This window comes from Amblyraja radiata, chromosome 23 (assembly GCF_010909765.2).
Source record: "Amblyraja radiata isolate CabotCenter1 chromosome 23, sAmbRad1.1.pri, whole genome shotgun sequence".
Classification (NCBI taxonomy): Eukaryota; Metazoa; Chordata; class Chondrichthyes; order Rajiformes; family Rajidae; genus Amblyraja; species Amblyraja radiata.
The window spans coordinates 4,856,447-4,874,989 of record NC_045978.1 but is presented as its reverse complement, the minus strand read 5'-3'; the positions used below and the strand labels follow the sequence as shown (position 1 = coordinate 4,874,989).

General features: G+C 45.6%; 1 protein-coding gene across 1 annotated transcript in view; it reads left to right on the top strand.

Annotated features, from left to right (window-relative positions):
- samd10 (sterile alpha motif domain containing 10) overlaps positions 1-18,543 on the top strand; it is a 93,981-nt gene that overhangs the window by 66,733 nt on the left and 8,705 nt on the right. Inside the window, exon 4 of the mRNA XM_033041410.1 lies at positions 610-750. Coding sequence (XP_032897301.1) covers positions 610-750 — 141 coding nt within the window. The remainder of the gene's footprint in view (positions 1-609; positions 751-18,543) is intronic.

Sequence of the window (18,543 nt, the reverse complement as noted above, 5' to 3'; positions counted from 1 at the left end):
AGAACATGGGTAGGTGATATTTTACAGTCGGGAATGGTCGCAGTGATCTCCTGAGATGCTGCCTGGCCTGTTGAGTTACTCCAACATTCTTGTTCCTCCACAGATGCTGCCTGACCTGCTGAGCTAATCCAGCACTGTGTTTCCTGCCTGACCAAGGGGGGACCTCATTGAAACGTACAGAATAATGAGAGGCTTGGATAGAGTGGATGTGGGAGAGTCTAGGACTAGAGGTCGCAGCCTCAGAATTAAAGGACGTTCTTTTAGGAAAGAGATGAGGAAAATTTATTTTGTCAGAGTGTGGTGAATCGGCGGATTTCTTTGCCACAGAAGGCTGTGGAGGCAAAGTCAGTCGATATATTTAAGGCAGAGATAGATAGAATTATGATTAGTACGGTTGTCAGAGGTTATGGGGAAAAGGCAGAAGAATGGAGAGATAGCTCAGCCATGATTGAATGGCGGAGTAGACTTGATGGGCCGAATGGCCTAATTCTACTCCTATCACTTATGATCTGATCTACTGAGTAAGTCCAGCCCTTTTTGTGCTTTCTGCTTACATTATGAGTGTTCAGTAAAATCTTAGTTCTAAAAGAAAACCTCTTCTCTCCCCAGGTCGGGCCCTCCTTCGGCTCAATGGTGAGAAGCTGGAACGGATGGGAATAATGCAAGACGGGCAACGGCAAGAGGTACTTCAACAGGTTCTTCAGCTGCAGGTACGAGAGGAAGTGAGGAACCTACAACTACTTAGACAAGGTAAATTCAGCACTCGACTGGAAGCTAGAGACTCGACTAGAAGCTAGGGTCTCTGCACTTTCACAGTGGGTCTTTGCAACAACCATGGTGAGATGCATGGAGACACAAGGATCTGTAGACATTGGGATAGTAGTGCACTGTATTAGTACACAATAGTGCGACACTGAGATAGAACACAGCAGGCGTTCCCAACCTTTATCGTCCCGTTTACCCCTGGCAACTTTAATAGCACATAACAATGTTATTTCACTTATTTATGAACAACTAACGATGAACAGATACTGATATACCAGAACCAAACACAGTCCAGTCAATGAGAAAAAAACATGTACAAATCTAGAATCAACAAATTTACCCCTTGGGTAGGCAAAAGTTAACCCCTGGGGGTAAATTTACCCCAGGTTGGGAACCCTTGGTATACAGAGTCGCCAGTCTTGGCGGCATTTTCAAGTCCCAGTTGTTGTAAGTGCATGGACACAAAATACTGGAGTAAAGGGCCTGTCCCACTTGGGTGTCATTTGCGTGTCATTTACGCGACAGGCCGGTAGTGACTGACGCGTGAAAATTGTCTAGCAGTACGACATTCGCGCACCAAGTGCTCAAGAGGGCCCTGCTTCTTTTGGGAGCCATTTGCGATGTCGTTCGTACTTAGTTCGATCTCCGTGGCAAGGATTTTCCCAGTGAAAATTTTTCAAAAACTACGCGCGCTTTATACCCGGGTGGTCACGTGGTGCGGCGTTCAAATGACGTGTAAATGGCGTGCAGACTGTGTACGGACGGCGCATGGTTACGGGCGTTGACGCTCAGTGACGCATAATAAATCAGCATAGGCTATGTTCGTGCGTCACCGTGCGTAACCATGCGTCACCACACGCTACACGTACGCCGTCAGTACGTCAGCGTGCGCAAGGGATACGTCACGCAGGTGGCACGCGAGGATCTTGAGCATTCCAAAATCCTGGGGCGCCGTCTGTTACTACGCGTCACCTCATACGCAACCACGCCTCGCCGCGCGCCATGCGCGTGTCACCATGCGCCAACCAATTTTTAGGATGTCGCGTAAATGACGCCCAAGTGGGACAGACCCTTAACTCAGCGGGACAGGCAGCATCTCTGGAGAGAAGGAATAGGTGACGTTTCGGGTCGAGACCCTTCTTCGGGCTGACGTCGGGGAGAGGGAGATACAGAGATAAGGAAGTGTGAAGGTGTGAAAACAGGACAAAGGGACTGGAAACCATGGAAAATGTAGAATAGATCATTGTTAGCAGGGAGAAGTTCACAACAAAGCAAACGGAGATAAAATGTGGTCGGAGCCAGTCAGACTGGTCGGGGAACTGGGAAAGGGGAGGGATGGAGAGAGAGGGAAAGCAAGTTAGAGGTCAATGTTCATATCGCTGGGGTGTAAACTACCCAAGCGAAATATGAGATGCTGTTCCTCCAATTTGTGTGAGCCTCACTCTGACAATGGAGGAGGCCCAGGACAGAAAGGTCAGTGTGCGAATGGGAGGGGGGTTAAAGTGTTTAGCAATGTTAGCACATTCTCCCTGTGACCGCGAGGGTTTCCTCCCACATCACCAACACGTGCGGGTTTGTAGGTTCCATGGCGGTAGTAATTTTTTAAATAGTAAAGATGAGGGAGTAGAGGTTCGGAAAGCGGAAGTCATTAAGGAGACAAAGGGCGTGTGAGGTATCTTGGACATAGGTCGGGAGAGCTTGGACCAGGGGAGATCATTGCAGGTTAATTGGCCTCTGTAAAATTGCCCCTCCTGGGTAGAAAGCGGATACAAAAGTGAGATAACATAAAACTAGTGTACGGTGATCCTGAAGAAGGGTCGCGACCCAAAACGTCACCTATTCCTTTTCTCCAGAGATGCCGTCTGACCCGCTGAGTTACTCCGGCTTTTTGTGTTTAACAAGGAACTGCAGATGCCGGTAAATCGAAGGTAGACAAAAATGCTGGAGAAACTCAGCGGGTGAGGCAGCATCTATGGAGCGAAGGAAACAGGTGACTTTTCGAGTCTGAAGAAGGGCCTAGACCTGAAACTGTCTATTTCCTTCGCTCCATAGATGCTGCCTCACCAGCATTTTTGTCTACCAGCTTTATGTGTCTATCTTTAGTCTACGGTGATCATTGGTCGGCATAGACGCGGTGGGCCGAAGGGCCTGTTTCCACACTGTATCTCTAAACTAAAGTAAACAAGTGTGAACGGGTGATCGATGGTCAGCGTGGACGTGGTGTGCCAAATGGCCTTGTTCCAAGCTAGGTAGACAAAAATGCTGGAGAAACTCAGCGGGTGCAGCAGCATCTATGGAGTGAAGGAAATAGGCAACGTTTCAGGCCGAAGCCCTTCCATGCTATATTCTTTAACGAAAACTCAGCATCCTTTGCACAAGATTTGCAGCTGCATCCAAATAACAGCCATGCCTTTAAGTTTTAACTCGTCAATAAACCCCATCTATTTTCTTACATAACCTTGGGCACAAAATAGTGCTGGAGGAACTCAGCAGGTCGAGCGGCATCTGTGGAGGAAGCAGGACAATGAAGAAGGATCTTGATCCGAAACGTCGTCTGTCCATTTCCCTCAACAGATGCTGCCTTGACCCACTGAGTTCCTCCAGCACATAGAACATAGAAAATAGGTGCAGGAGTAGGCCATTCGGCCCTTCGAGCCTGCACCGCCATTCGATATGATCATGGCTGATCATCCAACTCAGTATCCCATCCCTGCCTTCTCTCCATACCCCCTGATCCCTTTAGCCACAAGGGCCACATCTAACTCCCTCTTAAATATAGCCAATGAACTGGCCTCAACTACATTCTGTGGCAGAGAATTCCACAGATTCACCACTCTCTGTGTAAAAAATGATTTTCTCATCTCGGTCCTAAAAGACTTCCCCCTTATCCTTAAACTGTGACCCCTAGCTCTGGACTTCCCCAACATCGGGAATAATCTTCCTGCATCTAGCCTGTCCATCCTCTTAAGAATTTTGTAAGTTTCTATAAGACCCCCCCTCAATCTTCTAAATTCTAGCGAGTACAAGCCGAGTCTATCCAGTCTTTCTTCATATGAAAGTCCTGCCATCCCAGGAATCAGTCTGGTGAACCTTCTCTGTACTCCCTCTATGGCAAGAATGTCTTTCCTCAGATTAGGAGACCAAAACCTTGATATTGCCTCATTTTATGCATGTTGTTCATGTGACATTTGTAATTCCCAACCCCCAAAACATTTAATGGACACTATTATTTAAAAAAATCAACTTAATAATAAGCTGCTGCTGCTGCTGCTGCTTCGAGGAGGAGAGGAGGAGGGGAGGAGGAGAGGAGGAGGAGGAGGAGGAGGAGGAGGAGGAGGAGGAGGAAGGAGGAGGGAGGAGGAGGAGAGGAGGAGGAGGAGGAGGCGGAGGAGGAGGAGGAGGAGGAGGAGCAGGGGCAGGAGGAGGAGGAGGGAGGGGAGGAGGGAGGAGGAGAGAGAGGAGGAGGGAGGAGGAGGAGAGGAGGAGGAGGAGGAGGGGAGGGAGAGGAGAAGGAGAAGGAGAAGGAGAGGAGAGGAGAGGACGAAGGAGAAGAAGAGAAGAAGAAGAGAGAAGAAGAAGGAGAAGGAGAAGAAGACGAGAAGATAGAAGAAGAAGAGAAGAAGAATAAGAAGAGAAGACGAAGAATAAGAGAAGAAGGAGGAGAGGAAGAGAAGAGAAGACCCAGAAGAAGAGAAGAAGACGACTTCTCCGCATCCTCATCCTCCTCCTCCTCCTCCTCCTCCTCCTCCTCCTCCTTCTTCTTCTTCTTCTCTTCTTCTTCTCTGATTATTAATAACCACTTTCTGTTATTTGCACTTTACCAGTTTATTTATTCATGTGTGTATATATTTATATCATGGTATATGGACACATTTATCTGTTTTGTAGTAAATGCCTACTATTTTCTGTGTGCTTAAGCAAAGCAAGAATTTCATTGTCCTATACAGGGACACATGACAATAAACTCACTTGAACTTGAACTTGAAATATAGGCATCAGTGGAGGAAGAAGTGACAAGAAAATTGAATCATTTATTTTCATTATAGTTCATATATCTTGAGAGACATATCCACAATTGTAAACTAAGATCATTTAGTAATGAATAATAACTTGAATCTAGTAATGGGTACATATCAGCTGGGTGGGAAATGTGTCAGTAATTAATGAATTTGTATGATTTTCTTCCTCATTGCCTTCATTAAAAAGTAACAGAACAATTTCATACCAATCAGTCATATTACAACCACATCCCAGAGATACATTAAGTCTAAAATGTTCATGAATGGGTTTTCAAATCCATTTACGGTTAATTGTAAACCTGTCGTTGCACATATTCAACAAAATAAATGGAAGGAGTGCGTTCTAACTCTTACTCGATCGCGTAAATCATTCCATACATCTATCAATCATTGTCGCTGACAATTTAAAAGAACATTCTACATAGTGAGTTTTTATTTCAATTTTCAATATTAAAAATTGAACAGTGGCCGCTTTGCGATATAAATTGCTAAACATAAATACTTAATTATTTTGACCATTGTCAAAAGATTATGAGATGCATAAAAAGAGGTAGATAGTCAGAACCTTTTTTTCCCCCAGGGTGGAAATGACCAACATTAGAGGGCACAGCTATAAGGTGAGAGGGGGAAAGTTTAATGGAGATGTGCAGGGCAAGTTTTTTTTTGCACAGAGTGTAGTGGGAGCCTGGAACGCACTGCCTGGGGTGGACGCAGACGCGATAGTGGCGTTGAAGAGGCTTTCAGATAGACACATTGAAGTGCAAGGAATAGAGGCGTATGGATCATGTACAGCCAATTGAGACCAGTTTAACTTGGCAACATGTTTGGCACGAACATTGTGGGCCGAAGGGCCTGTTCTGTGCTGAATTGTTCTATGTAGTCTAAGGCCAGTTTAGACAAAACTTCAGTCTACATCTTTAACCATGTATTTCTGGGTCAGTTTATAACCACTTCGAGTGTGGCTCGTGTGTGTGTGTGTGAGGGCGTTTTTTACGAGCTTCATACACGTTGCTCCTGAAATACGCAGCTAAAGATGTAGACTCATGCAGGAAAAATGTTCCTGATTTCACAGTTTAAGAATAAGGGGTAGGCAATTTAGGACTGAGATGAGGAAATATTTCTTCGCCCAGAAAGTTGTGAATCTGTGGAATTCTCTGCCCTAGGAGGCCAATTCACTGGATGTTTTCAAGAGAGAGTTAAGGGCCTGTCCCACTTTCACGACTTAATTCAAAACCTCTGCCGAGTTTAAAACATCTAAAAAAAAAATCACGATCGTGTTAATCTACGAACTCTTATGACCTTCCACGACTATGTTCACAAACTCCTACGAACTCCTACGAGTATGTCTACGAATTCCCACGACTATTTCGACGCCCTCCTTTCGAGTAAAAAGTTACAATTTCTTTCATCCCGATCATTATTTTACTCGTGGGCATTTTTTATCGGGCTGGAAGAAACGTCCCGACTTACCTGATGCCACGAGTACCTACGGCCGGCGCTATGAGCCGCTATGAACTCCTATGACCTCCTACGGACTCATTACGAACATTCTGCGAGTTTGAAATAAGGGGAAAACTCGGGAGAATTCGTGAATAACTCGTCAAAGTGGGACAGGCCCTTTAGATTTAGCTCTGAGGGCTAACGGAATCAAGGGATATGGCAAAAAAGCAGGAACGTGGTACTGATTTTGGATGATTAGCCATGATCATATTGAATGTTGGTGCTGGTTGGAAGGGTCGAATGGCTCTGGAGAACATGGATAAGTGACGTTTCGGTCAGGACCCTTCTTCAGGCTTGCATGACCAGCATGCATGGAGCATCTTGGTCGCCATGGACAAGGTGGGCCGGAGGGCCTGTTACCTTGCTATATTTCTCTATGACTGTCTATCTCCATACATATCATCACTCTCTGCCCACCAACTTGAATGTCGGCAAGAAACTATCAAGTTACTATGTCCCTATGGTGAGCATTTGCATAAAATAATCACTTCAAGATTGGCCATATCCAACTTTTAGTTTGGTTTAGAGATACAGCGTGGAAACAGGCCCTTCGGCCCATCGAATCCATGCCAGTCAGCAATCCCCGCACACTAACATTATCCTTCACAAACTACAGACAATTTACTTTTTATTTACCAAGCCAATTGACCAACAAACCCGTACGTCTTTGGAGTGCGGGAGGAAACCGGAGCACTCGGAGAAAACCCATGCAGGCCATGGGGAGAATGTAGAAACTCCATACAGGCAGCACCCGTGGTCGGGGTCGAACCCGGGTCTCTGGCGCTGTTAGGCATCAACTCTACCGCTGCGCCACCGTGCCGTGCCATTTTTCCATGGCAAAGAATCCTGATGAGATTCCAGGCCTTTTCAATACAGAAGCAATAATTGAAATGTAATAATATAAAATAGATTTCCTACAGCAATGGATATGGTGTCAAAGGGTTAAATGATTCATATAAGAACACTAAGGTTACGGTCTTAAAGTGAATGTTAAATTCTCTTTTATTTCATTGTATTCCAGAATTTTTAATTTGCGTTCAGATGAATGTTACAATTGTCTATTATTCTGTCGTTACCTATCGGTCTATTTTGTCGAGTTTGTGGAGCAGAAAGAAATGGCATAGACATGATAATTCAAACTAAATATGAAAGTGCATGCAGATAATTATTAGTTGTGCTAAAGTATCTTATTTGATCCTGTGGATGTGACAAAAGTCAACTGGCACTTGAAGTTGGCTTTCAACCCTTGTTACTTAGGAAGTGTGATGCCACTTAAGTAGCTCTCCTGGCTTCATTCCATTTCAATCTGCAATATTTACCCTATTCTATCTATTTCAATTTGCAATTTGGATTAAACATAGAAACATAGAAAATAGATGCAGGAGTAAGGCCAATCGGCCCTTCGAGCCAACACCATCATTCAATATGATCATGGCTGATCCTCCAAAGTCAGTACCCCGTTCCTGCTTTCTCCCCATATCCCTCGATTTCATTACCCCGAAGGGCAAAATCTAACTCTCTCTTGAATACATCGATGGTGTAGGAAGGAACTGCAGATGCTGGTTTAAACCAAACGTAGACACAAAAAGCTGGAGTAACTCAGCAGGTCAGACAGGAAAAGGAATAGGTGATGTTTCGGGTCTAAAGAAGGGTCTCGACCAGAAACATCACCAATTCCTTTTCTCCAGAGATGCTGTCTGACCCGCTGAGTTACTCCAGCTTTTTGTGTCTGTCTACAATTTGGATTGGTTTTGTATGAGAGCAAAAGAAGTGAAAGTCTAAACAGGCTAGGATTAAAAACTACAGCCGTAATCTTAGGTTAAATCAACTGGCGTCATTAATTTGTAGAAACGAAGAACTGCAGGTGCTAGATAATACCAAAGATAGACACAAAGTGCTGGAGTAAAGGGCCTGTTCCACGGGCATGTGACTGCATGCGGCAAGCGCGACCTAACGTGGTCGCTTGAGTCGTACGGCCTCGCGGGGCCGGTCCCACTTCGATCGCCGGAGCCATATGGAGTTGTGCGGAGCTGGTCCCGACATCGCGCGGGGCTCCGCAAAACTGACACTGTCCAAAAATCCCTCGCGGCAACGGCCTGCCGTCCCGCAGCCGCATTGAGGCCGTACGCACCGCCTCGACGGGCGTGCGCAGCGTCTCGACGCTGTACGCAGCGCCTTGACGGCGTATGCCTTCGCTCGAACTTCACGTCAACTCGTACGGGATCACTCGACCTCCGCGCGGCCCCCGCTTCCGATTTGGTCGCGCTTGTCGCATGCAGTCGCATGCTCGTGGAACAGGTACTTAACTCAGCGGGTCAGGCTACATCTTTGGAGAAAATGTATATGTGACGTTTCATGTTGGGACCCTTCTTCTTCAACTCAAGGATACAATGTAAAGAGCTAAGGAACTGGTTAAATCACGAGGGCGGCTGAGTCATAAGGTCATAAGTGATAGGAGCAGAATTAGGCTATTCGGCCCATCAAGTCTACTCCGCCATTCAATTATGGCTGATCTATCTCTCCCTCCTAACCCCCTTCTCCTGCCTTCTCCCCATAGCCCCTTTTTAAAAAAAATTTATTTAACCTTTATTTAACCAGGAGAAGTCTCATTGAGATTAAAAATCTCTTTTACAAGAGAGTCCTGGCCAAGACAGGCAGCAGCACAGTTCCACAGTTACAGACAATAATTTAAAAACAACAGAGAACATATAAATAGAGTCACAGTCAGAACATCATCAAACAAAGCATGTACAGACAGAAGAGCCGCTTCAACATCATTAAGAAGGGATTTAAATCTGTTTATAGAAACCAGCTCCTTAAGTTTCAGTTCATTCTGCAGCTGGTTCCATGCGAAGGGAGCAGCATAACTAAATGCCCTTTTCCCCAGTTCAGTACGGACTTTAGGTACAGTTAGTAAGAACAAGTCCTCAGAGCGGAGCTGATAAGTTCCTGTGCTTTTTCGAATTACATACTTCTGCAGGCATGAAGGAAGAACACCGAAGATAGTCTTATAAATAAGGATATGCCAATGATGGAGTCTGCGGGTGGACAGGGCAAACCATCCAACTTGAGCATACAAAGAGCAGTGGTGCGTGAGGGTTTTAAAATTAGTAACAAATCTCAGTGCTCCGTGGTAGACCGTGTCCAAAGACTGTAGGCATTTTGAAGATGCATTCATATATAAAACATCACCATAGTCCAACACAGACATAAACGTTGCAGCAACAAAATTTGTTTCTAAAGTAAAAACCTAATTTTATCTTTAGTTTTTTCACAAGTTGCTGGATATGAGGTTTAAAAGAGAGAGAATCGTCAATTATAATTCCCAGATATTTATATTGAGACACAGATTCAATCACAGAGCCCTGCAAAGTGGTGATAGGAGGGAGGTCCGAGGGCTTTGATTTAGCTTTAGTGAACAGCATGAGCTTTGTCTTGTCAGCATTTAAAACAAGGTTTAAACATTCTGCTCGCACACACTGGGATCTGCCTGATAGATAGTTTTTAAACCAACAGACAGCTTGATCAGACAAACCGATGCTGCATAGTCTTTGTAACAATAAGGCATGATCCACAGTATCGAAAGCCTTTGATAGGTCAACGAAAAGGGCTGCACAGTGTTGCTTATTGTCTAAAAATTCAATAAAATCATTTACTACTTTTAAAGCAGCTGTTGACGTACTATATTTTTTCCTAAAACCAGATTGAAATTCAGATAAAATACTGTTAGTTGATAAAAAAGTCCTTCAGTTGTTGGTTTACAATGGATTCCAGCACCTTAATTAAAACAGACAGTTTGGAGATGGGTCCTATAGTTGTTTAGCACAGTGGGGTCCCCCCCCCCCCCCCCCCCCCTTTTAACAGTGGGAGAACAAAGGCAGATTTCCAAATAAGGGGAATTTAGTTTGTCTCCAGGGATAGCATTAAAAAGATAAGTCAGAGGCAATGCAATAAAATCAGCGGCTAACTTTAGGAAGTAAGGCTCAAGGTTGTCTGGACCTGCCGATTTTTTTGTGTCTAAACATCTCAGGGCCTTATGCACCTCTGAAAGTGTAACAGCGTCAAAAGTAAAGGCTTGTCCCTCAAAAAAACAACTACTATCAGAGCAAGCAGAGGAGCCTTGAGCTGTGTTTTGAGAGTTGAAAAGTGAACCAGAGGCAATGAAATGCTCATTAAAACAACCAAGCATGTCAGCCTTTTCATAAATTTGGGTAGAGTCTTTGACAATGCATGGAGGTAGCTCAATAACATTTTTATTTCCAGTTATTGATTTAATGGTTTTCCAGAATTTCAACGGATTGTTTAGGTTATTTGAAGTTTTAGTAAGGAAATGATCAGCTTTTCTAATTGCAACTGTGCTTGCATTTCGCAGCTGCCTAAAGAGCAACCAGTCTGATCCAAGACCAGTACTCCTGGCTTTAGACCATGCCACATTGCGCTCATGGAGTAAAATGGATAACTCTGACATGAACCATGCATTATCCCTGCCCCTTATTCTATACTTCCTAAAAGGAGTGTGCTTGAAACCACATACTCAGCTCTCCGCACTGTACCCATCTTGATTTCACACCTTCCCTAACCAACAATGGGCCCACCAGGGCACCACCCTGCCTGACATTTAGTTTATAGTTTAAAGTGTTTAAGAAGGAACTGCAGATGTTGGAAAATCGAAGGTAGACAGAAGTGCTGGAGAAACTCAGCGGGTGCAGCAGCATCTATGGAGTGAAGGAAATAGGCAACGTTTCGGGCCAAAACCCTTCTTCAGATTTTTTTGTGTACCGCTGACGTGGACTTGGTGGGGCAAAGGGCCTGTTTCCATGTTGTATCCTTAAATTAATAACCCTTAACCTACATAAACTCTCCTTTGTGCCAAGGGCGATGAAACTCCCAGAACTACCGAGTGAGTACAAGCTCTATTGCTCATTTTACATCTGAAATCAATATATCTTTTCGTTGGACAAGAATATGAAGGATTATGGAGCCTACTTCCTTGAATATAATTGAGATAAACTGCTGTTGCATTGTAATGTGAAACTGCCTCAAGAGCCTTAATGCCCATCTCACTCTATTACCAGTGAAGTAAATTCTAAAGTAATTTAAAGATAGAATATTTATAGCAACTTAATTAAGAGCTATGCAGACAGAGAACAGGCGTAATTCTAGTTATTTTAGATTAATTATTTGGGTGGCACGGTGGAGCAATGGTGGAGTTGCTGCCTCACAGCGCCAAAGATTGGGACGACAGATGGCACAATGGGCTAAGTGTTCGGCTGGCAACCGGAAGGTAGCCGGTTCGAATCCCGCTTGGAGTGCATACTGTCGTTGTGTCCTTGGGCAAGACACTTCACCCACCTTTGCCTGTGTGTGAATGTGTGTGAATGTGTGTGAATGTGTGTGAGTGATTGGTGGTGGTCGGAGGGGCCGTAGGCGCAGATTGGCAGCCACGCTTCCATCAGTCTGCCCCAGGGCAGCTGTGGCTACAGAAGTAGCTTACCACCACCGAGTGTGACTGAGGAGTGAATGAATAATGCGATGTAAAGCGCCTTGAGTATTAGAAAGGCGCTATATAAATCCCATCCATTATTATTATTATTATTATTATTATTAAAGATGTGGGATCGATCCTGACCATGTGTGCTGTCTGTGTGGAGTTTGCTCGTTTACCCTGTGACCGCCTGAGTCTCCTCCGGGTGCTCAGGTTTACTCCCACATCCCAAGGACATGCAGGTTTGTAGGTTAATTGCGCGCTGTAAATTGCCCCTGGCGTGCAGGGAGTGGATGCAAAGGTGGGATAACATGGAGCTTGCGTGAAGATAGACACAAAATGCTGGAGTAACTCAGTGGGTGAGGCAGCATCTCTGGAGAGAAGGAATGGCCGACGTTTCTGGTCGAAACCCTTCTTCAGCTAATGTCAGGGGAGGGGGCGGGACAAAAATAGAATGTAGGCAGAGACGGGAAGACTAGTGGGAGAACTGGGAAGGGAAAGGGGATGGAGAGAGAGGGAAAGCAAGGGCTATCTGAAGTTAGAGAAGTCAGTGTTCATACCGCTGGGGTGTAAACTACACAAGCGAAATATGAGGTGCTGTTCCTCCAATTTGCGCTGGGCCCCACTCTGACAATGGAGGAGGCCCAGGACAGAAAGGCCAGATTGGGAATGGGACGGGGAGTTAAAGTGCTGAGCAACCGGGAGATCAGGTAGGTTAAGACGGACTGAGCGGAGGTGTTCAACGAAACGATCTCCGAGCCTGCGCTTGGTCTCGCCGATGTCAGGAAGTTGGCATCTGGAACAGCGGATACAGTAGATGAGGTTTGAGGAGGTGCAAGTGAACCTCTGCCTCACTTTAGTTTAGTTTATTTTGGAGATGCAGCACGGGAACATGCCCTACGATCCACCCTGCCGATCAGCGATCCCCCCGTACACTAGCACCATCCTACACACTAGGGACAATTTACAATTTCACCGAAGCCAATTAACCTACATACATTTTTGCACGTTTTCTGGGAGGAAACCGGAGCACCCGGAGAAAACCCACACGGTCACATGGAACGTAGAGACAGCACCTGTGGTCAGGATCGAACCCCGGTCTTTGGCGCTGTGAGGCAGCAACTCTACCGCTGAGCCACTGTGTGACCCCACTTGCTTTAACCTTTATTTCGAGGTTATCATTAAGAGTTGTCGTCAGAGTTTTAAATCTAATAAATAGACAATAGACAATAGGTGCAGGAGTAGGCCATTTGGCCCTTCGAGCCAGCACCACCATTCAATGTGATCATGGCTGATCATCCACAATCAGTACCCCGTTCCTGCCTTCTCCCCATATGGCCTGCCTCTGCTATCTTTCAGAGGCCTATCTAACTCTCTCTTGCAATAAAGGATCCCCAGTATATTCTCCACAGTAGGCTTGAAGATTGACTGCATTTTAATGACAGTAGTGTGTACTTTGTAATGCAAATTCCACTTTAAAAAATGTGTTTAATCTTGCCTGTCCTCTCGCCTCATCATTGTGAGTAGACACATGATGAAGCCAAATGGAGACTAATTACCGTTACTGATGAAAGTTTGTAGATTTACAGTTGCTTATAATTCTGCTGGCTCCTGGTCAAAAGCACCAGGCAAGTCATCTTGTTAGAGCGGCTCTCAAGATCAGGGCTAGCTTTATTTAGAAAGACACAAAATGCTGGAGTAACTCAGCGGGAGCTGATTGTGGACTTTAGAAGGGCACAACATCCGAGGACGTACACGCCACTGGAGATAAATGTGGATAGGATGAGCTGCTTTAAACACCTGGGAATTCACATCACACAGGATCTGACATGGACATCACACGCTGCAGCACTCGTGAGTAAGGCAAGGCAGCGCCTTTACCACCTCAGGCAGCTGAGGAAATTTAGAGTGTCTCTGAGGATCCTCCAGTGCTTCTACTCAGGGGCTGTAGAAAGCATCTTATCCGGCAACATCACAATCTGGTTTGGGAACTGCCCTGCCCAGGACAAGAAGGCTCTGCAGAGAGCAGTGAGTTCGGCCGAACGCACTATGGGAAATACACTCACCCCCCTGCAGGACCTATACACCAGGAGGTGCAGATCCAGAGCCAGCAACATTATGGGGGACCCCTACCACCCCAGCAACGGACTGTTCCAGCTGCTACGGTCAGGCAAACGCCTCCGCTGTCATGCCGTGAAAACAGAGAGGATGAGACGGAGTTTCTTCCCACAGGCCACCAGGACTGTAAACTCTGATCTTACCAGGGACTCATTTACTGTTGTGTTGTGTCTTTTTAAAATTGTTGGGTTTTTATCTAACATGTAAATACTGATTTTACTTCGGAGTCACGTGAGTGACTACGTGAAGAAGGGCCGTCCGTCTGCGTGCGCGTCAGATGTCGAGGAGACGGCCCGCGGGGATGTCGGCTGCCGAAGACCGCAGCTTTCCAAATAGCGGGCGACGGTCTTGTTCCCGACATTAGCGCCGACAGCAGAATCGGCAGGAGACTTTGCGCAGGAGCAGGAGCTCCGTGGTTGTCCTGCGGGACATAATGCCACCCGCAAGTCTAAACAAACCCGTTGACTCAGATGAGTCCGGGGAAGAGGGATACCCTCCCTCAACGGAGAGCGTCTGAGGACGACTTCTCCCACATGGAGCAACTTATGGAGAAGTTGCTCCAACAATAATCTGCTCCAAGGGAGGGAGCAGTATCAGCACGGGCCTCTACAGCAGTGCCGGGGCCGGGAGCCTCGCACATGGGGCAGCCCAATGTCTTCCCCATTGGAGGGGGAACTACATGTGGAAGAAAGGAAGTAAGTAAGTAAGTTTTACTTATATTGCACTGTTTAAGTCAACACCAAAATGCTTTACATAAAAGGAATAATATGCTTCCATACAAACAAACAGAAAAAAGTACTTCTGCAATCATCCAGGTTCCACTGGGTGCTTCCCTGGATGGAATCTAGCTCTTAACAGCCCAGGTATTATGGAGAACCCGCAGGCAGCAGCACCTGTTTTCAGGGCTGCACAAATGTCTCCTGCTCTAAGGAGAGGAGCATTCATGGTCCTTTTCAGTCTGACCAAAGCTAGAATCTCACTTAGGTCCACTGGAAGGGCCATGTCAGCACAGGTATCCTCAGGGGCCTGCGGCAGCACCTGTTTTCAGGGCTGCCTACGAACCTCACTCTCAGTGGAGGGGAGTGTGAATGATCAGTAGGTAACTGATCTCTAATTTAAAGTATGAACATACTGAAGCACATGCATATGGCCTCAAGAGCCAGCAGTTGGCAGAATATCCGTACAACGATAAGCAAATCATCAGTAGGCGACAACACACCCCACGCCTCCATAGGGGGTAAGCGGTTCACTGAATCCGGTAGTAGCTTGAAAGCTGGGCACGGAAATATGATCAGAGTCGTCTTTCAAGGCAGACTCAAAATAATGGCCAGAATTGTCCTACAAGGCAGGCTCAGTATGATGAGGTTTCAGACCAGACCCAAGCAGAGGTCGGGAGAAACATAGAATCCACACTCCTTACCAGTCCTACTCCCAATCAAGGAGAGAAAAGGAATCCGCATCAGGGGCCTTTGGGCTTACCACAAGACCACCGGTAGCCATGGAGGTAGGTGGGTCTGGGTTTACTGAAACAAGGGATTGTGGAGCAGTTACATGTTGGTAATTTACTCTTGTGTTCTTGTTCAAAATGACAATAACAAGAAATTTCAGAACTGGGTTTTTAAAAACAGATAATAACGTGATAATTCTACTGCACAACATACACAGGTTCCAAGGTACACAAAATTGCTGGAGGAACTCAGCGGGTGCAGCAGCATCTATGGAGCGAAGAAAATAGGCGACGTTTCGGGCCGAAACCCTTCTTCAGACTGATGGGGGGTGGGGAAAGAAAGAAGGAAAAAGGGAGGAGGAGGAGCCCGAGGGCGGGCGGATGGGAGGGTGGGAGGAGACAGCTAGAGGGTGAAGGAAGGGGAGGGGACAGCACAGGCTCCAAGCATACACAGGTTCCAAGCAGACTTGGAACTCGGACTGGAATTGTCTTCGAGGCAGGCCCAGTATTTTTGGGCAGGATTGCCATTCAGGACATGTGACAGATGGAGGATGTCACTTCATCCAGGTGTAACTCATTTGTGCAGTATAGACTTTTAGAAACAGTAATTTTGTTACGGTTTAACTACTGTTTTATAGGAGCTTCCTATAAAATGGTCACATGGCATGCATCGACCTCAAAGATGCATACTATTCGGTGTCTATTCACTAAGAACAGGAGATATTTGAAGTTTAACTGGATGGTATGGATCTGCCAAATGGGTTGACATCAGCTCCTAGACCATTGACTAAACTACGGAAACCAATTCTGGGCCTACAAAGGTCTCAGAACCACATTGTAATGGCCTATTTGGACAATTTCATTTTGGAGTCACCAAGAATTGGCAGAAGCATCAGTCAAAGCAAACCAAAACCCTGTTTGATAGAATTGGTTACCTCATCCATCCAGTTAAATCAAAATTGACACCTACAAGGGTAATTGATTACCTAGAATTTACTATCAAAAACAGTAAATATTAATCAAGCCTGCTATGACCTGATAGTCAAATACTAGCCATCTATCAGGCAAACAGCGAGTGTAATTGGCAAATAGTAGCCGCATTTCCAGCAGTACGTACGGGCCTTTGCATTACCAGAATTACAACGAGCAAAGGAACGAACACTCAGATTCCATGCAGGCAAAATTGGCAAAACTATGGATTGCCAGCAGAGGCCTTTGTTGAATAACTACGGTGGATAACGAACGTGAGAAAGCTCAAAGTAAATTTGCTTGAAAGCCATCGAGGGTTCTTCAGACCTATGCTAGCGGCTAAGGATGGGGAGCCACTAACACAGTCTAGAGCTGTGGGGGCAGATGGAATGAGCAGGCGTCTGTAATTCCCCAACACATGGAATCAATTACCCAGAATTGTTGGGGGCACAATTTGGACTCAAGGGGTTCTGTAGCAATATGCAACCGGTGCTTGTTCAAATTCAGATTGATAACACCACTGCGGTGGCACATATCCACTAACAAGGGTGGTGTAAAATCTGTATCTTACGATAGATTGTCGAACCTCATTTGGCACTGGTGTATCAAGAGGAATATTTGGGAAATCTACGAGGTAGATATAACACGTTGACAGATGCTGGATCACGGATGTTTAATAACAACCCAGAATGGATGTTGAATCATGCAGTATTTAACGAAATAACCACGATTTGGCATACCAGATTTTGATCTATTTGCATCTAGACTAAACCATCAGTTACCCAGATATGTGTCCTGCAAGCAGGATCCAGGAACAAAGGCAGTGGATGCTTTCTCCCTCAATTGGGGAGGATTGTTTATGCATGCTTTCCACAAATTTGTCCCACAAACCGATGCTTGACCAAAATCAAGCAAGACTAAGCCACAGGCATATTGGTAGTGCCAGATTGGCCTACTCAAGCCTGGTCCCCAAACATTTTGGGAACTATCGTCCAGCCAGTTATGGCTGTACCCAAGAGCAGGGACCTCCTAGTGAACCCAGTTACAGGGAGTAATCATCCACTACACGAACGTATTAACTTGTTGGTCTGCAGATTCTGAGGAGGCCATTTCAAGGCATAGGACTGTCTGAACAAATATAACACAGTTCGGATAACAGATGTCTTGGAGTTTCCTATCAACTCAGTACTATAACTATAAACAAAGTTATAGTGCAATCAATAGTGCCAGAGGCGCACTTTCCTCCTATCTGATGCTGCGAGCATGGGCACGGGTCGATAGGAACGCACCCCTTTACAACAAAATTCATGAAGAGAATTTACAATCTAATACACTAAGACCAAGGTACACGGACACATGGGATGTGAGCGTGGTACTAACCCTACTTTGACAGTGGGGACCGCCTATAACTAACCCTGAAGGTGGTATGCTGACAAAGAATCCAGACACTGCAAAAGCTACGGTTGGACCACATGACCACCAATATGAACAACACAACATTCGTAATCAGGAACCTGATATAAACATAGCAGGCCAGGAATGCCAGGGATGGAGATCCAGTTCTTGGCATATCCAGAGTACCTACGGTTGTGTGTGTGGTAACATACTAACACCTCTATCTGAGAGTTACGGAGAACCGCAGAGGCTCAGAACAGACTAGAAGGTGTCAACACAAACCATCTCCAGATGGTCAAAGGGGGTAATGGCGGTAACAGAGTGAACGTTCATATGGTTAAATCTCACTCCACCAGGGCTGCATCTACGTCGGCAGCAAGAGCAATGGACGTGCCTCTTGACAAACATCCTAGTGGCTGCAGGATGGACGAATGAAATAACGGTCCACCGGTTTTATAACAAATCTATTAACGGACTGGGGGTGTTTGCACGTACCATTTTAAGTTCTGTCCCATAGTTTACCCCCAAAGTTGGGAGGGGAAACTAGTTTTTTAAAAAACTTTTCTTTCATTTAAAGCATCAGTGTCCTTACTTAACTACGTAATGTCTGGATGCTTTAATGATTACACGCATCCATGGTCAATCCATTCAGTGTGTGACGCCTGGATTCGTAACCGGCGTAAAATCACAGAGCTTTGAAATCTTCACGTAGTCACTCACGTGACTCCGAAGTAAAATAGTAAGATTAAACGAGAACTTACCAGTTTGAAGTTTGATCTTGATTTTATGAGGAGTTACGATGAGCGATTACGTGCCCACCGCTCCCACCCTCATGCTATCAAGGT